This window comes from Stegastes partitus, unplaced genomic scaffold (genome assembly GCF_000690725.1).
Source record: "Stegastes partitus isolate 25-593 unplaced genomic scaffold, Stegastes_partitus-1.0.2 Scaffold692, whole genome shotgun sequence".
NCBI classification, from domain to species: domain Eukaryota; kingdom Metazoa; phylum Chordata; class Actinopteri; family Pomacentridae; genus Stegastes; species Stegastes partitus.
This window is the reverse complement of record NW_007578423.1, coordinates 327,067-352,823: the sequence shown is the minus strand read 5'-3', so window position 1 is coordinate 352,823 and position 25,757 is coordinate 327,067. Positions and strand designations below refer to the sequence as shown.

The 25,757-nt window shown below is 42.0% G+C and overlaps 1 protein-coding gene across 4 annotated transcripts in view; it reads right to left on the bottom strand.

Annotated features, from left to right (window-relative positions):
* Window positions 1-500: 500 nt before the first annotated feature.
* Window positions 501-25,757, bottom strand: part of kcnq4 (potassium voltage-gated channel subfamily Q member 4) — a 51,120-nt gene continuing 25,863 nt past the window's right edge. Inside the window, exons 2-15 of one of the 4 annotated variants that reach the window (XM_008290741.1) lie at window positions 21,776-21,866; window positions 20,179-20,305; window positions 19,849-20,024; window positions 19,118-19,243; window positions 17,515-17,625; window positions 17,317-17,412; window positions 17,131-17,219; window positions 16,352-16,477; window positions 13,192-13,421; window positions 13,002-13,101; window positions 6,203-6,334; window positions 4,969-5,107; window positions 3,802-4,047; window positions 501-3,679 (exon numbers count right to left, since the gene is read on the bottom strand). In XM_008290741.1, coding sequence (XP_008288963.1) covers window positions 3,844-4,047; window positions 4,969-5,107; window positions 6,203-6,334; window positions 13,002-13,101; window positions 13,192-13,421; window positions 16,352-16,477; window positions 17,131-17,219; window positions 17,317-17,412; window positions 17,515-17,625; window positions 19,118-19,243; window positions 19,849-20,024; window positions 20,179-20,305; window positions 21,776-21,866 — 1,747 coding nt within the window. In that variant the 3' untranslated portion in view covers window positions 501-3,679; window positions 3,802-3,843. Of the gene's footprint in view, window positions 4,048-4,968; window positions 5,108-6,202; window positions 6,335-13,001; window positions 13,102-13,191; window positions 13,422-15,257; window positions 15,315-15,920; window positions 15,942-16,351; window positions 16,478-17,130; window positions 17,220-17,316; window positions 17,413-17,514; window positions 17,626-19,117; window positions 19,244-19,848; window positions 20,025-20,178; window positions 20,306-21,775; window positions 21,867-25,757 lie in introns of all 4 variants that reach the window. The other 3 variants (XM_008290743.1, XM_008290740.1, XM_008290742.1) reach the window with 3 other exon arrangements.

Here is a 25,757-nt window from a genome sequence, read left to right as displayed (position 1 = left end):
TTTTTTTTGAGCAGTGGCAGTTCAGCACTTCTGTAAATATTAGATAAATTCAGGAGATTTAGTCAACATTCACTGTTTTGAGTTTGAGTTTAGCAGTTTTGAAAAACACCATCAGCTTTTATTCTAACTCATTTGCTGACTGATCTAGATCATCTTTTGTATACTGCTTTATTCACAATTAACTGTACATATAGAATAGAATAGAATAGAATAGAATAGAACAGAACAGAATAGAATAGAATAGAATAGAAATCTGTTATTGATGCCCAAGGGGAAATTCTGTTACCAAGTGGTTGCTTTGGGAATCTTTGGGTTTCTCTCTGTAATATGGCATTTTAAATTCTTGACCTTTCTGTGTGAAGCATCCTGAGATGGATTACACTGTGATTTAATGCAAACTGTATGTTCATAGTTGTTGATTTCACTCCGATTTATTTGCCAAGTCTGTTATTCGGTAAATAGGAAGAGAGAGAGAAAAAAAGAGGAGACCAAAAGCAGCATACAGTCCAAATAGCTTTATTGAAACAAATAAATTAATAAGTTAGTCAAGTGATCTAATTTTATCCTCAGCAGATACAATTTTGTACCTCTTTAAAAGATCAAAGAGAGGTGTGCATTAGATTAGAAAATAAATCAGCGCCATGTTTTATTCAACCAGTAGCGACATCAATTAGAATCGGAAGACTTTGACAGGTTAGCGTGTTGCTTATTGCTTGATTGTTTCATTTTAACAACAGTTCCAACACCTAAGAGAGCAGTTAAAAAGCAATGAGCTGGAATGTCAAATGGCAGCAAGTCAGTGAACGATGGATGGTAGGACGTCATGAAGAAGAAGAAGAAGAAGAAGAAGAAGAAGAAGTGAAAAAAGAGAACGTGCAGATTGAGTCATGCATAGCATTCAGTCAGTTAGACAATCAGTTACCGTTTCTCATACTCGGTTTTCCTAGACTAGCGCCCCCTAGTGGCCTCAGAGGTAGTTGTGTGGAAGCCATTCGGATCTATGTGACATGCTTATGAAAGGACACATGCCTGCAGACTTTCCTGTGACAACAAATGTCCATGCCTCCCGCCTCCAGCTCTGACAGGTGTTATAATACAGTGAGGGCGTCGATGCGAGGAGGTCCTGGTAGAGGTACATCGATGTGCTGAACATACAGTAGTAACACTCTCAGAAAATATCAAAGTTCGCAGCAGTCGTAAAATCTTTAGAACAATTTCGATAATGTGTCTTTAGTTAGTTTAAGGTTTTTCAAAAAAAAAAAAAGGTAAAAGAAGCAAGGCTATCTTCACGTGATACACCTACGAAATACTTCAAAGCAGGTTTAATATTTAAGTTTAAAATAGAAAGCTGTACCATATCAGTTACAGAACGAGGGCAGAGAAGGCACAGGTCATTTCCTTTCTTGTCTTGACTCAAGATTCTACAGGAGAAAACCTTAAGTTTAGTTTTTTTTTTGTTTCTTCTAATACTGGGGCCACCACGAAACAACAACATGCAATACAGTGGTCTCACATACGTTTTCATGAAGCTCAACATTCCACGTGACGATGAAGTGACAGCACTGTTGACGCCTCTAATAAACGGGCGTCTCTGCTACAATCTAGGCCAAAGAATTCAACTAACTAACATTTCTCCATGAAATGAATGCAAAAACTCGTATGACGCCAACAGCGAGTTCTGTCGCTGTCCTGGCAGCAAGAGCGACAGACCATAAATAGATCTAAAAACACCGAGCAATTAAGTACATTCACTGTTTAAAAGTCGGGGCTTGGCTTAAATGGAAAAGTGGAGCACCTGAGTCAACTGGCTTGACTGGACCAAATAAATGAGGGGACAGAAGAAATGTTTAGACTGGCCAAAAGCAGTGTGATGAATGTTTTCTTACTCGAAGCTGGCAGCAATTATCGGAAGACATTTCTAGAATAAAAAAAAGAAACACGAGCTCTGCAAGTCATGTGCGTGAACCTGATCCGCTGCTGCGTGTGGTTTACAGTTGAGCCGTCCGTGATTTAACTCGAGAAAAATGCTACATTTATTTTTAAAGATCATTTTCTAGCTGAATTAAATATATTAAATTAAATCCTACTTTCACTTTAACAACCAGAATCATTAAAAAAACAAAACATTTTTCTGCTCTAGGTTGCATAAAATCAACTGTATGAACACAATTACAGTAAAGAAATCAAAAACAAATGAAAGATACAATTAGACATGACAAAAAAAGAACACGTGTTATATTTGTCAAGTGCCAAGTTGTTGTTTTTTTTTAAGTAAAGGAATCGCTTTCATCGTTTGTGTGTTTGCAGGTGTGCACGCTCCAGTTTTGTCCATCAGCACAGAAGCGTTTAGAGAGCGAACAAGTAACGAAACCAGAAAAGACGGAAGAGAGTAAAGTGCACCGGCAAAGACAGTCAGTAACACCTTTGGGCACCCTGCACGCTGTCTTCGTGTTGAAGCTGTAAGGCTGGAACTGTTTCCTAAGACACGTGCATTCATGAGGATAAAGGTCTGGAATTCATGCATTAGACCTGACAGGTTGGTTTTCTTTTAAAAACTGCACAAAACTGGCCAAAAAGTTCCTGCATAATCTGCAAGTGACATCTGATGAAGTACCCTCGTGTTAAGAAGGGCTGTGAAGTATTACTGACTGCCTGAACCAGCTGAAATGGTAAACCTGACCTGAGGCTACATGATGAGAAAGTGAGGATCTGTGAGGGGTTTTTTTATCTACGGGACAGCATGCACGTCAGGAAGTGTGGGCTGCAAGACAAAAGAGGTTTAAAGGGCACGTTAACTTTACGATGCTGAAATAGTCAAGGAGCAGAGGAGGGAGTTTGAACCTGTGACAGAACATTTTGGCTTGATTAAATCCTCAATAAGTAGGACCATTCCTCATTTGAATGCCAGCCAAACAGGGAACTATGTATTGCGTTTTGGGTTTTTTTTTTTGCATGTGGGCTTGTTCGAGATCAAACTTTAAAGAAAGGGAGATCAAAACAAACAACACCAGTCAGTCCAACACATTCTTGTAGCTCCGTTTGGGCTATTAAAGCAGGGTTTACACATTTAAAACTCCCTTGTTGGGGTGAGACAGTGTACCGTTTGGCGAGGTCAGCTGAGTCTGCCCGTCCAGGTGCAAGGAAGCACTTTCCGTCTGGCTCCTTCAGTGCTTATTAGTTTGTCTGGTGAGAATGCAAAACTGCAGGTGGGACCCATTACATTCATCACAGTATGAAGAAATGTGACGCCATCCCCCCCCCCACGACTATGACTGGCAAAGTACTGAACAAAATGACTGGCATGGCACTTGCAGAGCTGTCTGTGTCAGCAGAGTCAGAAAACTCTCAGTAAGTCGAGTCAAGCAGCCAAGAAAAAAAAAAAGAAGAAGAAGAAATGATGACGGGGAGAAAAGATAAGATTCCTCCAGAGATTTGAAAAACTTCAACGCACAGTCTGATTATCTACAGCTGAAGCTTTAAAGTAGGCATAGATTATATAGCATGAGGTGAGTGGGTGAGAGTGGTTCAGTAGTCAAGTAATAGTTCATGTGTCATTTCCTCGTCTCCGTCCTCATCTAGTGGGCTGAGAGGCGTGTGCGGTGAGCAGCTTTGGCTGAGGCTCCTCGTCAGGTGGAGCCATCTGGTGGCCTCTGTCTGTTATCAGGTCTGGAAACATTCACTAAGGTGGAGGATGCAGATTTGAGATGGGAGGGGGGGGCGAGACAAATCACTGCAGAGTGTAAATGAAATGAAGTGAAGACAAGACATTTAGGCCGAGGACTCAGCCTGAGGAAGACGTACTGTAAAGGGTTTGTGTCTGGCGCTCAGACAGTCGGCTCACTGTCATTCCAAGTTGCCGCTCTCGGATTGGGAGATGTTGAGCGTGTTGGCAGAGGGGAAGAGGTCTCTTTGGTCCGTGGGGCTCTGGTAGTCAGATGTCAGGTCGGGGTCCAGGAGGGAGGACAGGGTGAAGTGGGACGAGCCTTTCTTTAGGCACTGGGAGTAGAAGTTGAGCAGGAGGTCCAGCTTGTTCTCTATGGATTGTACCTGAACAAAAGCACACAAAGACTGGAATGCGTTGTGCTTCTCTGGCATTCTTTCAAACCTTTCAAACATGAACTGAACCTGTCAGCTTTGTGTCTGAAAGAACACCCTGCTCGCTTTTCTGTAAATTTGGCAATCTTACTAGGTCGGACGAGGTAACATTTACGTATCGCTTTCACCTGGTACAAGTCTAAACTGCTTTCCGTCATATTGGGGGATTAACTCGCACAAGATTATGATCAACTGCGAGCTGTGTGGGATGTTTCACGGCTTTTTCCACATTTCAGCATCAATATTGACCCAAATACATCAAAGTGAGCGCCGAAGAAACAAGACGCTTTCCTCATTTACTTTGTTCTACAATTTCAGATCTATTACAAACTGAAATATCCATAAAAGTAAAACTTTACGGAGATGAAAACACAGACTCACAGCTCAGATTCATGATACTCACCTATAATTAATGTAATCACTTTTTTAAATCTTTTGACAAAATGTTAGCAGAAGTTTTATTTGTCGCTTTCAGCTGTTTGCAGCGGTCTTTCCTCTGAGTATATTAAATACCTGCAGCTTCAAACAGCAGCAGGGTCCACATGAGCGTCTCCAAAGTAACAGAGTTGGGTGCATTTACGCAATCACTACTACAATTGTATTATATATATAATACTAATTCGAAATTATCCGCAATGTGGACACTGGATTAATCAGTATCTAATGGCAAGTCACACTGCTTCTCTTCACCTCAGACAGGTGAGAGAGTCACAGATTATAAACTGGGATATATTTTTCTTAAAACCATCACTTGTATCTTTCAGTGTATTGTGTTTCCTGTACTTTTTTTTTTTTTGCAGCAACTTGTTTTCACATATGCCAGAAAATGAGGTTTCCACAAATTCTTTATGCATCAAACACTCCTTCTGTTACCTGTTTCTCCACTTTAACTACACGTCCCATCATGCTTAGCTCATCCAGTGAGTCCAGTTCTGGCGGCGTCTTCTCTCCCTTTTCGGTTCGCGCCTTCTTATCTGGCTGAACAGTTCCTCGCCCAATTATCTGGTCCACCCTTTTACACAAAAAAACAGATTCAGTAAATGTGATGAAGGTTAACGCATTTTCTTTCAACTCTGTTTATTGATTTAGCAGGATCTAAATATTTTATATGATTATTTGTTTTCTTGTTCAGAGTAAGATAAGAGGATTGATACTTATCTCATGCTTTAACATGAAGCTACAGCCAGCAGCCAGTTAGCTTAGTGTACATAAACACTAGAGAGGACTAGTTTGGCTCTCTCTACAAGCAGCTGAATCTGTCTACCAGCACCTCTGAACATGGTTGTCTGATGCCAAGCTATCTCCTGGACAGGATCCGAGTCTCTGCCAGCTTTGACAACCAAACAGCTGGCCCATAAACTGTATGTAAAAGACGGACATAGCCAATGGATCTGAAAAGTGAAGCCAATGTAAAAGTGACTTCAATCTGCATTATTTTGACTGGCCAGCAGAGGGCGACTCCTCTGGCTGTAAAAAGAAGTCTGACTGTACAGAAGTCAGTGAGAAAATAACTCTATTTCTCATTCGATTTACTATCTTAGTCAACATTTTATTAAGGAGTTTACCATTTCAACTGCTACTTTCAAGCCTCCTTCAGTACAGCATGATGTTCACTTTGTAAATTAGGATCCCAATTAGAGTAAAGCAGATGATAAGACAGGTTCCGCTTTAAGGTATTGCTATCCTCTGGACCTTAAAAATCCTCTACCATGCAGAGAGTCCTTGAGTTCTCAGCCAGATCTGCCCCTTAGCCTTCACGTTCAGTCTCCAAAAATGATTTGCAAACTGCCAAACTCAAAGCTTTAAAACAATTATCCACAAACCAGTAGGTGACGCCACAATAGTACATCTATCTCTTATATGCAGTCTTTAACCTGGCCAAGAAGTAGCCCCCATAAAGCCAAGTTTAACATTTTGTCACTGACTTATTTGTGCATTTACGGATTAAACAAAAAAGAGACAACATTTTGTTCATTGGACAGATTTTGTAACCACCAAAACATTTACGAGAAATTGAAAAATATTCTATAGTAATTTAATTATCAGATTTTTTTTGTCTTTTTTTTACCAAAATTTTAAGCGGTTACAGTATATGTTGTGAACCTACCTCATCTGCAGGCTCTTGATGCGGCCCAGCATATCCAGGTGTCCAGCTGAATACTGCTCTATGACATCTTTTACATCATACGGACGCAGCGTCTCCTTAAACTTCCTCTTGGCCACAAGAAACTTCAAGATCCTGCACACACAAAACACACCGCTGTTATCAGCTCCTCTGGGCACCTTTAAAGAGCCCCACATGGACAAGTATGAATGTACAGTAATCCGTTATAAAAGTGCAGGAGCAGGGGGCTGTCAAATGATGCGGACCACCCTGAGAATAACAAGATTAATTAAATTCAGCGTGACCTTATCATTCACAAACAGCCCCATAAAGGAAGCAGTCACAAACCTACTAAACCGTGCCTCCCAGAGACGTTTTCTTATCGGTATTTGCTGTTTCAGCAATTAGCACATTTCCACAGATGAAAGTGGGCAACACGCACGCCTCTATCCCCCTTGTTTCTGCTCTTTTGTCACTGGTGGACCACAGCTGCTCGAGCTTCCAGTGAACACGCGCTCATCATCACCACCCACATCCCAGCGTGGGGGAGTCACACTGAGGAATGTTGACCCAGCACTACTGAACACATCACTGACAACATCCTGTGCCGGTCCGGTTGGACGTCATGCTGGAGGGAGTTGAGGGTGTGCAGGAGATAATGGGAAAGGAGTGGAGAAAAGTTTAAGGATGTGTGCGTGCCTGGCTCTCTGTGTTGGGTCCATGACCGTGGGTCATTCAATTCCCTTCTCATCACTTACTCTCAGAGATGCTGGCTGCACAAAAGCACCGGAAACACCACATGTAAGCAAGACAGAATACATACACAGTCAAGCTGTCATCTCAGCCCGTGATAGATTGTGCTACAAGTCATGCCAGGACAGACGGAGGTGTGAGAGAGTGAGAGGGGGAATGAAGAAGAGGAAGGAATACAGGATTTTTTATTTTATTTTATCTCTCACAACCAGATGACTAAGTCCACTATAATAAGCCGAAGATCAGAAACGCTCAGCTGTTTTGAGGGAAAAGTGTCACACACACATATTTGTGTACGCACATGCACGGACACAAAAATATAAAGCCACAAATGCATACATGAGCGTACCTACACACCCGGACGTACACACCAACACACACGTGGGCGATGCACGAGCAGTGAAATCTGAACTTGTGAGAGGGGTCATTTTCTCAAATAACTACTGTAACCTTTGTTGAGGTCTGCAGCGCTTGCATTTATAGCAGCCACATACGGCGCAGTGTTGTGTAGTGACCGGAGCAGCAACAAAGAGGAGGAAGAAGGTGCAAGCGAAGGAGAAGAGGAGCGAGAGGAGGAGGAGGAGGAGTGGTGGTCTACAGCTGGTGCCGTAGCAGCCGTCAGCGAACTCCTCCCCCCTCACGCAGCACTCTGTTTCTTGATGACTTCTGCATTTGGGGTATTTTTTTGCAGGCGGTCTTTTCTTATTTTGCAGGTAGATGCAGATTTTTTTGCCAGGGTGGGTCTCAGGTGTGGGTAAAAGAAAAGGTTGAAACGTGAGGGGAGGAGGAGGGGCTTTAGATTTGGATCCTCCAAGGGTTTCTTTAGAATGCTGACTCTCCTTTCCAGTCATTGAAGTGGCTTTCATAACACACAGTCAGTTCTGAGCGGGGCCCCCTCTGCCCCCACAAAACTTTGAACCACAGTGCAACAGTCACTGGCGGTAGTACTGTACAGTTGGCACAGCTGACTGAAAGATATTCCAGTGCTAGCAAGTAACAACACATCGACGTTTGGTGTGACGGGAAGTGTCATCTGTGCCCCGAAATGCTTGCAAAGCCAATGCAAGTATTTTTGCAAATTCAGCAAAGGTGGATTCCTGATAGTCTCCAATGGCAAGGTTTTATCTGGGAATTAAAAATGACTGTTATGCTGACACGAATCCTAGGTGGGCCAAGTAGGGTGAAACTCTGCAGGGGCCGGTCTCATTCTCTGCCACGTACGACTACCGACCAGCTAAGCGGACAAAATCTAACCCGCAAGCTACAGCCCGAATTTTCACTTATGCTTATAGATAAATACACAACGCAAACATTGTACGAGTTTAAAAATAATACAGCTGAAATGCGACAAAACCTGATGACTCGAGATCAAACGGATATAAATAGCGAGCATGTCCAAACTATATATTTAATAAAGGAGCCGCTTTGTTCGAGACTGCAAAGGTGCAGAAATTTTGTGTTTTGTGCAGTATTGGATTTGTGCACGAGGAGAGTTATGGTAGAGAGAGCACAAAAAGATATCAGAGCTTGTTCTCTTCTTCTTCTTGTCCTCTTGGTCCTTGTACCAATCCGTCCACACATAAACAGAACACCATACGCATTTATTCAGCTAGCCAGGCACTGATAAACCACATGCATCTAAAGTGAAGCCTCAGCACTAAGGCCTGCTGCAAAAAAAATCCTGCGCTTCACTGACATCAATCATGAACCTGCACACAAGACGCTGCGCACCAACGCGTGTGAAGCACCTGCTGTTTACACACCTGCACTATCTATAGGAACTCCCTCTCTGCTATTGTCTGCAGCACAGAGCAGCTGAGGTCAGAGCTATCTGCTGAGTCAAGTGGAAACCTGAGGAGAGATCATATAATGTCCTATCAGTGGCATTACACCATCAAACAATAATACATCATCCCTGGAATGGGAAGCATCCATCTGCTGTGCGTCTACTGAGATGAAAGCTTCAGCGTGAGTGTTAACTCAGCACCGCGTTGGTACAAGTCAGCTCAGTAATAAATGAGAAACAGTTGTTAAAGCTCAAGATTTTTACAAATGAACGTTTGTCATATTCAAACCCTGCGTTCACACGTTCAGCCTATTAGTGGCAGGTTAGCCTGACTGACCAGATGTAGACTGTGGGTATAAGCCGATCATTTCCGGCAGCATTCTTTCCCTCTGCCACTATCTGTGCGCTACCTTTTTTTTCTCCGCAACCTCCAGGTAGCAACCTATCGCATTGGAAAGTTCAAATTTTGAGAATAAGAATAAGAATTTCATCGTGCAGAAAGGCCGCCTCGCTATTTTTTTTGCTGTGAATTATCAAGTTTAAACACTTTTGTCTCCCTGAGTGCAAACAATTCCGCTCGTCACCATTTCGAGTAAACACTAAAGTTGCGTCACCATTTAGCCCCGCCCACAGCGACTGTGATTGGTTTAGAGAAATATCAACAAACCAGAACGTTTTTCCTTCTATAGCAGAACCATACCACGATGTACTTCTAAATCGGCTGGCAAAGCAAGACTAGCGGTATGTAAAACTATATGTTGCCAGTTTTATATCTTGGGCTTTTCTAATTTCTCTACTGTGTTCCACCTTGTCACCTCTGTCCGCTTGCCTGTGACCCTGAATTCAATTTCAGCCCACCACCTTGAAGGATGTTTTAAACAGAGGAGAAAGTTTTTTTTTCAGCAGCAGTGACGTAAAAAACACGGCTGGGATATACAAACCAAAGCAGGAGCAGGACTCTACAAATGTAAGTGTTCCTTATGTGTTCATGGGGTTTGTGTGTATGTGTGTGTGCGCTACTAAGAAGTATATCATCTGTACATTCTTGCCACGTGGCAAATGGAACTGAAAGTGAATACATAAGTTATCGTGAGCACTTTTATGCTCATCTGGCAGAGATCATAAAATACAGCAGTGGGCTGGAACAAGACAATAGACAGATGATGCAGCTGTACCACACATCATATTTAATTGACATTGCTTTAAAAGGATAGCTTCAAAGCGAGGATATTTCATTTTGTTATATGTCTGTTGTCTCGTTTCCTCTCCCCTGGTCCCTCTTTTTACCTCGTCTGCTTGCATCTCAGGTGGGAGGGACTAAGGCATGAGAAGAGGAGTTGAGGAGGGGAATCGAAGACGTACAAACTACGAAACTAAGAAGCGATGCATTTTACGCCAGCCAGCAATGACTGGAGCTGAAGAGGGGACCAACAATAGGCAACGCAGTAGGCAATAGCAACTACAAGTATGGCGGAGCATGTGGTGGAACAACCTAGGAAGGGTCCACAAAGGGTACTGATGCATCTGGATAAAAAATAAACTTCAGAGGAAGGATTATAGTCCTAAAAAAAAAAATAAAGGGCTCGACAATAACGACGAACACTCACTGCCAGAAGCAAAAGTTCTGCACTGTAGGTTTAAGTCTAGCTGAATTAGCTAAGTGAAGTAACTTTGCTGCATGTCATACCTGCATGTATCACATCTGCATCTCTGCTGTAGACTATCTGATAAAAATCCAACTGGTACGTTCTTTCAAATTAAAAAAAAACAAAGACGTGGCTTCATCTGGGAGTTCAGATTATTGACAGATTAGTTGAACCTAAGAGGTCCTAATGTTTCCCCCTCTGTTTTTTTATACACATGCTTCCTTCAGGAGCATCCCGAAGTGCGTATGGAACCACGTATACAGCGTCACACTAGCATGAGAAATGCTGTGAGGGTATAGTGCTGACATCAGGGACCAGAAACAAAGTCATTGTAATATGCTTTCATCAAAGCCCCCCCAGAGACCAAGCTGGCCCCAACACCAGATGTTTGCTAGCAATTGTAGTTTTTCTGCCACCATCAGTGAAAAACCCCGTGCAGATACGCTTGTGTGTGTTTGCGTGGTGGGGGAATAGTGCGCATATGTCCACATGTGTCTCCATGGAGCCGTTTGGACTCATTTACACACAGGAGGTTGTGTATTTTTTGCATTTCACAAGATGATTAATTACTAATTATTATAATGGTGGTATGGTTTTGGCAGCAGAGCATTTCCTCTGACACACTCCCCGTGGAACACGAGTGCAGCGAGAACATGTGGGGCTACACATGTAAATAAGGCACATGTTGTGTAAGTAGAGCCGCCAGCGGAGTAATACTTAAACATCATATCAAAGCTTGTAGGGCTTCAGTAACAGGAAGAGATGACACAGTGACAGGAATCAGTACCAGTGACACTCTCAATCAATTGTTATTAGAGTTGTCCTTGTCCAAACTGTACATTATCGTTTGTCTCTGTGCAGTCGCCCTGTACTGTGATCCTCCATCTGGATGGTGTTTGTACCTGTGTGTGTGTGTGTGTGTGTGTGTGTGCACCCTCTAATAGGCCACCCTATCACGCCACCTCACACATGACCGGCCTGAATGAGCCGGGCGTGCTGAGGGACAAGGTCACACGGGGGAACTAACCCTGCCTGCAGGAGGGCTCAGTTACCTCTCCTAAGTGGACATTTCCACTCCGTCAGCTGAATCTGCGCACGCCAGCACCTAAATGTAAGAGTAGCATGTTCACCTATTAATGTCGGGTGTGTACTATGAGAAGCGCCCATGGTCTGAATATGCATACGTAGGTCGTTTATTTGGCCAAAGTCACCTTATTCTATCCATGACCGGAAGAACAGGAGGTCCAGTTGTGTTGTGATGTGTGATATTGAACATAGTTTTGCCTTAAATTGGGAGAGTTATGAGTTGAGTTGTGATCTCTTATTTCGCTCAGCTTGATTAAGTCATCACTGGGGCTGAACTATGATAAGCCTAAACAGTATCTGTGAACACCAGAAACAGAGGTTTTCATGTGGCTCCCTTTAGAGAGGAACAGAGGGATCACTTCTGGAGTGTGACCTTGTTTTAGAGGACACCACAAAAAAACACATTAAATCTAATGATATTTCTATTGTTCAGTGTTGGCGGGCTGCAAGGTGGAACAGTCGTAGCATCGTTGCCTCGCAGCAAGAAGGTCGTGTCCTGGTGAGGACACTCTCTGCGTGGAGTTTGCATGTTCTCCCTGTGCAGCATGAATTCTCTCCAGGTTCTCCGGCTTCCTCCCACAAGGTCCAAAAACATGTTGAGGTTAATTGGTGATTCTAAATTGTCCGTAGGTGTGAATGTGAGTGTGCTTGGTTGTCTGTCTCTGTCCCCTGCCTTTGCCCTAAGTCAGCTGGGATAGACTCCAGCTCCCCACGACCCTAGTGAGGATTAAGCGGTGTATAGATAATGGATGGATGGATGGATGTTTTCAAGGCCGATACAGATACTGGCAAGTATTCCTTGATTAGTAATCAAGGAGACCAATATTTAGAAGTCATGTACATTTACAATTAAAATATAAATCTTGGTGTCAAAACACACAACTTTGCCTTTGTTCAGTTATGTTTTACATATGTTTTATTAAAAGAGAACTTGTCCACATTTATGACGCAGTGTTGAGGCATCTCACATTAAAGTGCATTAAATTAATTTATTTTATCTGGGTTCTGTTTTAAAAAACACACACACACACCTGTGCTGGTAATTATAAACAAGTGCTGGATATCAGATATAATAATTATCCAGGCTGATAGTCGGTCTAGCGCAAGTTGAAATCCAGTATTATTTTAGATGCTTTAAATTAAATGAAGTCACTAATTACGGAGACTTACAGTGTTGGTCATAAAGCAAAGCAAAGACAACAGCTTGTGAATTTCAGTCTGGTCTCTTGCAGTAATGGTGTTTTAAGTGTAAAGGAAAAACTTGATTTTCTTGTATTTCGTCAACAGGCTAATTCGCCCAACCATCTAACTGTTGTACTCTTTTAATCTTCCAATCTTTCATTTTTTTAGTTTCTGATGTCCAGTTTTAAAACAGTTTTTTGTTCTTAGCCCCTAATGGGACAGAAATGCAAATAAAAACTCCTTTTGTTTGTTTACCGTCAGAGATCATTAAGGGAATAAAGAAGGACCTTCTGCACACATTCTTTTCCTCTGTAGGTATCGTTCGTACACTGTTGATAGCAGAACTCACCTGACAGCTCGTATGAGTGTCTTCACTGCTGGGATCACCTCCTCCATGGCCACGTCACAATATGGTTTGTCTTCCACACTGTCCTCTCCAACTCCTTCCACTGAGCCAAAGCAGAGGGAAGACAGTCACAGATGTTCTTATTGGAGGATGATTCTTGTGAGTGCAAATTAAAATTGTATGTGCTGTTTACCATCAGCAGGCGGACGCGGTTTGAGGCGAAGGGAGGTGCGGAAGCGTGTGCGGTCATTAAAGCTCCAGCTCTTTTGGACCTTCCCCGGGCTGGTGGCTTCAGGGACGTTCTCCTGGCTGGGAGAGCGGCGGACACCGGAGCCGGGGGGCAGCGGCGACGCCTTGTTCCGAATGGTTTGGGATGAACGGGAGTTGTTCATCCTGATCCGATCCCTGAAGCCCATCTTACTGCTGACAGTGAAGGTGAAACAGTTAAATACAAATGGGCACAGTATTTTTTTAGGGATAATGACAGGTTCTGAGTTTTGATCGCAATGTCCATGCCTTCAACCGTAATGGAAAACTACACCGTGTTATCCTGTAAGCTTAGGGAAGCAGCAGAAGGGCAGCCTGAGCTTGTTAGAAAGGAGTTCGTTAGTAAAAGTGAAGTAACACAAAGAATATGGCCTCTGACTTTTATCACAATCGTCACACAAACATAAAGACAAAACAGGGACGCAAACAAACATGTACATTTTGTCTCAGTGAAGGACAGACTAGCTGACTTATCATGGAGGCAGTTTGACCAAATGCACTACTCAATATTGCTAAAAACTGATTCTGCCCTGAGGATTTGCTTATTTAATGTGCCTGTCGGAGCACCTGAATCAGCAATATCAGAGTGAAACCTGATTCAACATTTGCAGTATTGCAGGGAAGGTGGAAAATGCTCCACCTACCATCAGAAAAGCTTCCTTAATCCCTTCAACAGAGTGTATAAGCATCAAAATATTGGCTTCAAAGTGCAGCTGTACAAAAAGGTCTCTCATTAAGTACTCTATACCACTCACCATACCCAAAGTCAGGTCATCTATTCACAGGGGAAAAGCTATTTGGCGGCCGTTCTCTACAAAAGATTGACTGCTAACGCTGCTGTTATAGCATGCTCCTGTGGACCGGTCCCACTCTGCAGCCACTCACATGTTACATACTGTCACGGATCCATAAGGCAACGCAAACGTCATGCACCACAGAGCAATTCCAGCCAAGTCGTTCACTCCGACATTTTTACGATGATATACTCTTTGTCTTGCGTGTGTTGCGCAGTAGCCAGCCATTTAAATTAAAATTTAAATAGTCAAGGAATGTTAGTGGAAACAGCATTTCATACGAGCAATCTGAAATGCTTTAGGTAGACTGGAGGAAATGGAGGAGATAGAGTGAAAGACCTTTGCATGCTGTTGGCAAAGGAAGCAAATGGTTTGGATGCATTCAGGACCGTGAACTTCACTGAATATTTCCAAACTGTTGACAGACTACTGCATGCAAACATCATTATTTTATCACTTATAAACCTTGCAAAAATGCAGCACAACCATACTGATTTGGTACAAAGGTTTGTATGACTAATGTGAACTAAGAAAGCATGCTCAATCATTTAAAGCTTTTCTCCAGGAGGAGGCAATGAATGAGCCAAACGACTGAACTAAAAACAGGAGGCAAGCCTGGAGTGTGAAATTTCTCAGACTTTTCGTAAAAAGTTGTTGCTTATTTTGGAGGAAATATTTGATTATTTCATCAGCGATGTTTGATGAAAGGAAATGCATTTAGGTCAAGTAACCGCCTGCCTGAGACTTCTGTCATGATGTAAACGCGTGGTTCATCATGACTGTCAAGCCAAAGCAACCAAAATCAGCCCAAGTTTCTCCAGAATGTACAATAAAGACAAATCTGGAGAAACTTTGTTCTAAAACAGAGCACATGTCTTCACAGTAAAGTTTTCACGCAAGCATTTGTGGACCAGAGTGCAGTGCTTGTTTAAAGCTTTTAATTGGAAGCTACAGTCCAAAATCCTGTCATCTTCTACCACAAGCAATTTAGATTTTATTCAAAAATGTTCACAAACTGTAAATAGTTTGATGCTCTAACAAAACATTCAGCGAGCCACTGCACCGGGCCACGAATGTTTGAGTGTTTCAGGCAAGGTGAGCAGGATGTATCGATAAAGGGGGAGGGTAGGGGTGGTGGTGTTATTGATCGGTGACATTTTAGCGTGCCCCGTGCACAGGCTTTTGTTGCCGTGGATACCTCTGCTTGCGGCCAGCATGAATCCGGAAGAGACCCCGCTTTTTAGAAAGGAGTTGACTGGGGAGACACACAAGGCAGAGGGAGAGAGGGTGAGGGGAAGAGAGGAGTGGAAGAAGTGGGGGGTGGGGGGGAGGTGAAGGAGGACAAGAAGTTCTGGGACACAACCTGGGTACATGGTGAACCCATGAGGATAGCCAAGGAAAAAACAGGGAGAGAGGTGGAGGGGTGAAGTGTGACATCTCAATAGTCCAAACAGCCCTTTCCTGTCTTGCTCTTGTTAACTTACCTAAGACTGGAAATTTTACTCAAAGAGGCAATTTTGGATTATGGAGACACACTCAGTGAGAAGTGTGGCGGTGGGTTTGATCAGTAGCTGGGGAAGGATCATGCCGAGGTAGTGGGTAATGTTTCACCTGAGTATATTCATCAAGAAAGCCCATTAAACATCATGGTGTGACAGCAGCCCCTCAAAAACAAGACAATTCTACCAGCAAAACTTGTATTATTCAAATTCCTCATCTGGCGCATGCTGCATAAATCCGATGTTTACCAATTACACAATCAACCCTTTGTTACCCGGTTTAAGGTTTATGCTAATGAATCTAGCGGAGCACGTCCGTTCTAACTAATCAACAAGCACAGCTCATGACGTGAAGAACAAACCTGCATGGAACCTCTGCCTTCCTGAGAACAGATGGAGGATGGAGGATGAATGGCGTGGAAAAGATACAATGGAAATAAAGAGAGAGGAAGAGGAAGACAGGAAGAGGAAACCGGTGAGTGAACAGCAGGAGGCGGTGGAGATGGCAAGAGTATGAGCTAAGCAGACAAAGATGCGGAGAAGCAGGAGGGCCTGCAACACAGTGGTCTCAGATCGCATTAGTCAAGTACTGTTAGAGAAACAACACATCCATGCAGAAAGCTCTGGAAGCAGTCTTTTGTGCGTCTGTGTGTGTACACCTGTTGAATGTGTTGTTCTGTAAGTCCCTGGGGTTACTGCTTTGATCGTGTTGGGTGTCTGTGTGGCTGTAGGTAGACTTTCGGCCACCTGCCTGGATGTACTGTAAGGCTGTAGGAGGTGGCGGGGTGCGTACCTGTCCCCCGACAGGTAGGGGGAGCTGTAGGGCCGCAGCCCAGACAGCAGCGTGTGGTAGGAGTTGTGGAGAACCTTCTTGGTGTTACGCTGTCGCTGGAGGTGACTGAACAGTAGCGTCAGTTCTCTGACACCCACGTGCATAAATAAACAAAAAACACATGGCAAATGAACAAAAAAACAACAAATGATGACAAAACCCACAAAAAGGCCAAACCAATGGTCCAAACACTCAAAAGAAGAGGGATACGTGAGAGAAATAACATGGACATGATATGTGAAGACTCAAATTTATGAAGCAAAAGTTTGACGTGATGTTACTGTAAAACAGATACATGTTTCTATTGGTGCTTCTCATGTTCCCCTCCTTTTAAGCAAATAAAAATTAGTGAAATTAATGCATAAATGCAAAATGTAAGAAACCACTGCGTAGAAAAGTAAGGTAAATCTAATGGAGTATGGGTGGCAGAAATTTAAAATAATAGTTTAAAAATTCAATGAAGAATAAATCACTCTAACCCCCATTGTAACTGAAAAGGGGTTGTTCACTGATAACAAGTTTTTTTCCCAATGATATGAATGTATGAGAAGAGGCAAACCAAACAATGACAAACTAGTTTTCATAATTTAATATTTGCCTTTCGAGAGATTTTGTGATGCAACTCTCAAATCTCTGTCTGCATTTATTACGACACTCCAAACAAATGACAAAGGCAGCCACAGATTTCTGATGGTTGAATCCACTCAGAGCTGAACACGAGGCCGGATGGGAGCACCTACCTGAACGAAGGCAACATGCTGTCATAGAAGTACCATGTAGCGGTTAGATAGGAGTGTTTGGCATCTGTAGAGTAGAGACGCCATGCAGCCTAATGAAAAACACAAACAGAACAGAGTGAAACTTGACCGTGAATGTGTTTAAAAGCACATTAAAACAGCCTGCGTGACTCTCACTGGGGCCTTTACCTGTATCAGGTTTGCAGCAGGCATCCTCCGCTTCTCAAAGTGCTTCTGCCGGTGCTGCTCCTGAACCTTCAAGGCAAAGCCTGACCCCAAAATTCCCTAAAGATCAAAGGGCAAATCAAAGTCAGGGGTGCTACTCATGACTACGTGCTAGACTAAGGCAGTCATGAAATGGGATGTGAGTAAATATAGGAGACTTACAGCAGGCAGGGCAAAGAAGGAAACTCCCAGAAGAGCAAAGCCGGCTGCTAGCAGCCGTCCTTGCCACGTACGGGGGGTCTTGTCACCATATCCAATAGTGGTCAAAGTTATCTGGGTAGAGAAGGTAATATGGATCTCTCACACACACAATGTGATCATACAGGTCTAACAAAATGCAAACTGTACAGGTCTTTATTTCCAAACACAGCAAACTGTGAGTCAAGGACTGTTGTGAATACAGGTTCTACAGTTAAAAAGAAAACAATGTAAATTCCAGGATTATTCATTACATAAAAACATCTGGAATGTAAAATTGAGTAAGACTTAATAAAGTGCACAACTAAAAGTGAATGGAAACACAGTTGTAGCAGTAATCAGGAGGTATAGAATGGGCCAGAATACCACTAATCAGAGTCCTCCAAAAATGAAGCCATAGACATTGCACTTCTTTCACAATATAGCTTTGAAAAAAAGTGTAGGTGCTTTAGATTTGGCACAGGGGTTACCAGTGGAAATCAGAGTTTCTATGACAACTCAGACAGTGTTAAGGACATTGTTTAATATTAACTTCTATGGATGGCATCCAATAAAAAACCCTAGCTTACCTAATCTTTGCTAAGGAACATTAAGTCATTACGTCTGGTAAATACTGGAAGCACATCCTTTGGTCAGACCAAGATGAATTTGTTTGGCTCAGATGTGTTCCAGCATGTTTGTTGTAAACTGTCCAGGTAGTCCTGACAGTGAAGCACAGAGGTGGGAGGTTGATGGTGTGGGGGGCTGCATGCGTGTTGGAGGAGATGACATTTATAGATGAAACTATGAATGCTTGTGGATACCAAAGTATTGACGGACAAGATGCCTCCTAGTCTGCAGAAGCTTGGCAGCAGAGGAATATTTCAGTATGATAATGATCCAAAGCACACTGCCAAGATCCCGCAAGAGTTTCTAAGAACAAAGTGAAAACCCTGACCTGGGCAAGTAAGCGGTCGGAACCGAAGCCAACAGAACACTTTTCAGGTATTTTAAAGAGACAGGTAGAGCAACATAACCTGTCCAGCAAAGAGCAGCTGAATAAACACTTATCTAGATATGTGGTATCCTCTGTGCTGAGGAAGATTGAATCTGTCATCACATCTTAGAAGTAGTGAAAAACTAAAAACGTGAATCTCCGTAATGAAAGGTGTACTAGCTGTTGCTGCACTGTGCACCTCCTGTGGTGCCTGTATTTTTAATATAGTAAATGTAAACAAGTTTTTAATTTTACATAAGAGCAAACATTCTACTGTTCATCCTCAAAGTAATGCAATCACTGCAAGATGGTCCAGTTTAGAATCATTTGGCATTTAAGTAGTATTGCATCGGGGTCTACTTACCTCTGTTGTATAATGTATGCTTTAAAATTCACTTGTCACAGGCAGCAACATGCTTGAGATTTACCTTAATTTTTCTCAGTGTCTATGTCTCTTTCATTTTTGTTTAATTTTGTTTGTTAAATTATTTAGTTGTTTTTGTTAATAAGATGCTGAGTGGTGTTAAGATGTTGTTCCACAGCTACAGAGGCTGCATGTGGCTGCATGTGGCTGCATTTTGCAGTACTCACAGTTCCCCACCAGAGGGAGTCTGCATAGGTGTTGAAGTCTGAGTTGACATCTTTCTCTGCCAGGTAGACGAGGAAGGAGGCAAAGATCAGGACCAGGAAACCTATGTACCAGGCTGTAATCAGCTCCTGTGAGACAGAGAGTAGGTATCAATCACACCTGTCACCCGCAGCAACAGCATCTTTACCACCATAATCCCTGCTGTCATTACCGTATCACTATCATCTAAAGTCTCAGCACAATCACATTTGGCTTCCACTTTGACTTGGCTCCACAGTTCTGCTTAGACAGCTGATGCGTCGATTCATCATCATCATCATCATCATCACAGCTCTCTGTGTGTGTTCTGCAGCTGACCGGTGGGTGTCATGGGTTTAAGTCAGCACAAAAACGAACAACTAATTGCCAAAATCAAGCAGCTAAAGGTGAGTTTGATGTCTGAGGGCAGTGAATGTAATCAACTTCCAGCTGAGCATCCATTAGACTCAACACATATTGCTTCACACTGAAAGTTATTAAGTTATTTATCCCATTAGTAACCATCATGGCCATCAGTGTGAGTCTTTTAATGGCAACCCTCAGTCTTCCTTATGCTTGTAATAATCCATAATGCTGCATGTGGCTACCATGTAACTTTCAAAGCACAACGTAATCAAATTTCTCAAGTGTAAACCAGACAACATGTGTTTTCATAGCAGACCGTGTGCTATATTTAACAGTCTCTCATTCCCACCTTGCTGTGAGCGTAAACCACTGAACCCAGTAGTTTCCAGGTGCCTCCTCGTCGGTCCATACGAACCATACGCAGAATCTGCAGGAAGCGCATGCTGCGCAGGGCTGACGTGGCGAAGATGTTGCCCTGCGTTCCTGCAGCGATCACTGCCAGTGACGCCACAAACACAATGAAGTCTACGGTTTAGACCAAAGAGAAAGAGAGAAAGCGAGAAAGAGAGATAGCCGGTGAGGAAAAGTCTTAATGAGGTGATGAGATTTCACACTCGTTCACGAGAGCACACACACTTTGATGTGGCTCGGTATTGTGTTTACACACATGTACACTAACCTATGACACAGAAGGGCTTCCTGGCAAATCTGAGCCGTCCCTGCCATCCACGGTATCTGCAGCAACAGCCAGCCGCCCAGATCCTGACGAAGTACTCCGTCCCAAACACCACGATCATGACAAACTCCTGCAAACCAAACAGAGTGAGAGAGAGAGAGAGATCAGTGGAGCATAATGTCTGATCAAACATCATTTCATAGTTTTTTTTCCACAGAATTAGTAAATTTAGCCTCAGGGTGACAAGCATTTAGTAATTTCTGTCAAAGAAGAGTGCCTCAGAGAACAGAACATCCAATTAATCGGTTTTATTTACAGCATCATAATAGAGTTTTATAGAATTATCTGGCAACTTGGTAATGACTCTGAAAACCCATCATGTGAATGTGCTGACGTTAAGAGTGGACAATCTGACAGACTATATGTGATGAGCATTTCTTTAGGAAGTCAATTTTCATTTTTTGCAGCATACGAACGCATCATCCCGTACAACAACTCGTAATTATCTCAGTCAGTGGGAAACAGTAATTAATGTGGATGCTGTTCACATCACTGACATTCCCTGCACTCATTTAATTAAAGCTCGAATTCTTTGGCTCTAAAATCGTTCTCAGAAAGTTCCCCAAAGCTCTAGTAATGTTTTCAGCAGGAAGTTTTATTTTACTTCCCAGAATGTTGTTCTTACAGGCAATGTTCTTAAAACATTTTCTGAATGTCGCATTGGGAATGTCCTACCTTTTTTTTGATATGTGATATTACAGAAAACGCCCTCGAAATGTTGAAACCTTCTGTCTTAGTTCACGTTTAACCTCAGGAACATTATTTGAAATGATAAACATCCTTTAAAAATTAGATTAAAATGTTTTCTTTAAAACATTATTAGAACTTGTAGGTAATCTTTGCCAAGGTTCACCTGGGTTACCATCAGTTTACTTGACCATGCTGGTAAAATAAAGGTCAAAATGTTACAAAGCAAGAGTTTTATGTTCAACTTCTAAATTGATTTACTTCCTGTTAAGAGATTTAAATGGATAAAACTCTCCATGTTTTTGTCTTCCTCACTCCCAGTCCAAGTTTGTGGATGGTACGCACAGTTTAAGGTGCTCTGAAATAATCTGTCATCAGAGCAAATGTTGGTGTAAGTAAAGTCCACTAATGGCTGATTGCTTGCTAATGGCCAGGTGATTGATCGAAAGAGCGAACTGAGGGAATGTGAAAGTCAAGAGTGCTGCCATTAAATAACACGTAAAGACGAGCAAGGTGGGAAGAGAGAGGAGCTGAGAGGGAGGACGAGTCGGGTTAAGAAGGAGAAAGCGAGTGTCCATTACCTTTCGCTAAAGCAGCTGAAGCACAGAGGAAGAGGGGAGATTAAGGGATAGCTATTAGGATTAGTGCTTCATGTCTGCGATTTCCTGCGCAGTCAACAACACCTGAATCCTCCCACCTGCTTACATTGCTGTCTGTGCCTCCGTCGGCAAACAAAACAACCAAGCGCGTACTGATACGCCGCAGTAAGTGAGACGGCCTGGACGACAACGTGTGCTGAAGGTGTCATGTGTGTGATTCAAAGAGCAAACGAGAGAAAAGGGAAGAGTCTCACCAGGATGAAGAGGCCTTGGTTGGCGGCCTTTTGGTGGTCGGGGATGGTGGAGAACACGGACAACACCAAGCAGCTGAACACCAGCAGAAAACTGGAAAAAAAAAAACACACACACGTTTCAAAATATACACATTAGAAATGAGAACATTCTTGTTTTTGTAATAATCCCTTCAGAGAATAAAAAAACTCATTAAAATATGCTTCGTTTACGCCCTGCTTGATTAACCAACAGGGAAGAACTAAATTGCAAATAAGCAGCAAAAGATGTGCTGATCCATGACGCGATACCAACACAGCAAGCCTCGACATCTACGGTCAGCCGCCCAACAATCTGAATAATGGAATCAAGCTCAGTTTGTTTTGGTGCACAAACTGTAAGCCTGTATAAAGTATATTTTAACAATCACTACTTATATACAGCAGTTGTTATTTTCAAAAAATCTCAGGTATTCTCTGCTTTTTGTATATCACCAAAAAATCTTGTGAAAAGACAAAAACCAGTAATAAATTGATCGTACAAGTGTCGTCTGTGTATCAGAAGCTTGTTAGAGCTTTTTTTTGTCATCGCTAAAACCACATTAACCCTATTCAGGACTTTTAGGGTCTTTTGGACCCCAGGCCATTTGGTTTAGGTGACAGGTATTGTTTTTTAAATTTATTTTATTTTATTTTTGAAGATTTATTTATTTTTTTTAATACAAAAGGAGGGACATTCGTCTTGCATTTGGAACCAAAAATACGTCAACTTATCAGAAAATGTATTTAAGATAGTATAAAGGTCTATAATGAATACCAACAAATATTTTGCACATATTCTTTCTTGGGGTCCAATGAATTCTGGAAGATCTTCTACTTATGGCAACATGAAAGTCCTGGATAGGGTTAAAAGGCCCCAGCGCTTTGCTGGATGAAATGTTCTTTCATTAGTACCAACATCATTTACTCTGAAGTATTTCCATATACACTGTCCTGCTGCCATAAAAACTCACCAGTGCAACAAACCCAGCTGTAAATAGATCTAAAAAAAAAAAAAAAGCCCTATTCACTCAGGTTTGAGTAATGTTTGATAAAGACCAGTTCACTAAGCTACACATTTCATATATTTAACTATTTCCATTGATTATTCATTTCAAGTGGTTTATATACAAGGTAGGCTCGTCATAAAGTTTTGAAAAAGACTCTTACAACTCGGTGGTTTTTGTGTTTTGGAATTTTTCCGACAATAAACCAGTACAGTTGAGCATCACGTTGCAAGTCATAATCTTTTAGTTGCATGTTAAAATGACCAGTTGAAAGAAGCGTATCTAGTAAAATTACCATTCCTTCTGAAAGAAAACTGGGGACCTACAGCTCGGAGGAGACAGGAGTTACTGTCCCATATACGTAATGGCCACTTCAGCTTGAGAACTACTCCGAAATAAAACACGACATAAATTCTGATAATTGTGTCTCATGTTTAAGGTGCTCTCATGTTCGTATAAACACTTCATTTTTTCCGTCTCACTGGAGACTTGGGAAGTCACCACAAGACAATCGCCATCAGTCAGTTCAAGACAAGACTGTAGAGGAACGCACTTAAAAAAGAGCACATGCAGTTGTTAGACACATACGTGAATCTCTCTTTTAGACGGAAATTAATGGTACACCAGTTCCCCTAATGTCAAGTCTTTCTGGGAACATGTTACTAACAGTAATATTGTGAGCTGTTCAAAAATAATTTACGGTTGGAATGATGCTGTGCTGAAAAGGTAAATGCTGGCACTAACTCTCTGTCCCACTTAACCAGTGGAAAAAGTTAGTGTGTCATGATGTCATTTCAGTGGAACTGTCGTCAGTGAGCTTGTAAAGGAGCTGCAGTAGAGAGGTGGAGTCTGTATTCAAATTACGCTTGAAAATAATGCATTTTTAATTGTATTATCTTTTGATATTTCAATGTCCTGTATTATTTTATATAATTATTATATTTTATTTGTTTTATTGTTTTTTGTGTGTGTGATTTTGTGACATTCAGAATCACATAAATTGAGGGCGCTCCACTTCAAAAGCGGGTGATGGGAGGAACGTGGTAAAAAGAAAAGAGTGCTCGCTGCAGACAAGAGACAAATGTCTAAATGATCTCAGTGAGAGTATAAACGCTAAATGGTCTGTACTTCTATGGCGCTTTATAATGTTTTTCATTCACCCACACACCAGAGGTAGCAGAGCTGCCAGACAAGGTGCTCGCCCACCATCAGGAGCAATCTTTTGTCTTGCACACTAACAATTTTGGATGTGGAGGTGCAGAGGATCAAACTAACCACCCTGTGATTAGTGGACACCCGACTCTAACACATGAGCCACAGCTACAGATTAACCTCTCGCACAGCAAATGACCACGTGACAAAAAGAATAATCAAAAGCAATTATAGAAGCCATTAAACAATATGATGATACGACTTTAGCTCACATTTTATTTACTTTTGTAAGTTCCAGCTATAAATACATACAGAAAACTTTGCTTTTTTGACAAATATTGTGGTTCATTTTATTCTCAAATGCTTCTTTATTAATGCCACAGTAAAAATATTTCCTTTTAGTGAGTCATATTAGGCAAAAACAGGTGTTAAGAACACTGAGACTGCCTTAACCATAATGACGTTATCACCCATCATCAGCTGCCAGAGTCTGATGGAGCCAGGTCATCTCTAAAACATTGCATTGATATTGCATGACAACATGCAAGGTATAAAATAAAAAAAGAGTCGAGACAGACAAACACTGCCGCGCACAAACACACACCTACTGTCCGGCCTCTGTGCCATGTGAAGCCAGGCAGGATTAGCCAGGTGGCAGCTGCTGGTCCAGCTGGTCTGGATGTCAGAGCCCAAAGTTGGAGAACACTTGCTGGACACTAAAGTAGTTCTCATGGCTTCACACAATGGTGCCCTTTCTCTTCGATTAGTAACACGATCAACAAGCCTCTGACCAGGCTAATGTGTGTGATATGAAATGCATTTTAAGCATTAAAAAGCCGCTCCTAAAAACAGGGTGCAAGTCTGATGACAAAACAGTGGTGGACAGCTGCTGCACCGAGAGACTGGACTGCATGTACGATTACTAATCCCCAAGACAATTCTTCATGGAAAACAAGAGAAATGACTAATAGGAGAAACTTTCAAACCGCAAAAAACAACATACAGGCATCAGCATACGTTCAGTAGGAGGGGAAACGATATGAAAGACCCCGTTTCCTCTCAGACTAACACCGTCACCACCTGATTGGTTGAGACAAAGAGTAAGAAGGAGAACAGGATGAAAGATAAGAGACCAAGATTTAGTCAACTTTGTCTGGCGAACTCTTGGCTAATCAGTCTGGAAGAATGAACCAATTTAGTAGACTGTTGCACACTTGTTGCACATTGTAGAGCAGAGATTCGTGTAGGGTGCTTGTGTAGTTAGTAGGGGGTTTATGGAAAGAGCTAACACCTACAACAGGCTGACTATAGCACACAGTAACAAAAAAAACACATGTTGCCACTGGGAGTGTATGGAAAGAAGTGTCAAGCAAGCAGAGAAGTCAAAATAATAAGCACAAAGTAATGAATAAAAGATTAATAATAATGGATAAACTTATGTTAGCTATAAGAATATCCATGTTTAACAGTGTTGCTTAGCATCCACTTTAAAATCAAGTGAAATGGTGAAACACGATGGGTGATGAATTGGTATTTAAAGCTTTGAGGATACATCAGACACAAAGAGTTGAAACAGTGTTGTAGCGTGATGGGTTAAAGGTTAACAACCACACAGTGTCTGGACTAACTAGTGAATGTATCAAGTTCATCAAAATAGAGTTTTATGTCATTTAAATATCTGTTTAGAAGCTGTTGTCCGTGGTGATTTATATGGATAGTCTTATAAAGTCTAACTTCTGTCTCTTTTTTAGATTTCTCACCACATACAAAAAACACTGTTTTGTCATCGCATGTAAAAAGGAGTCAGT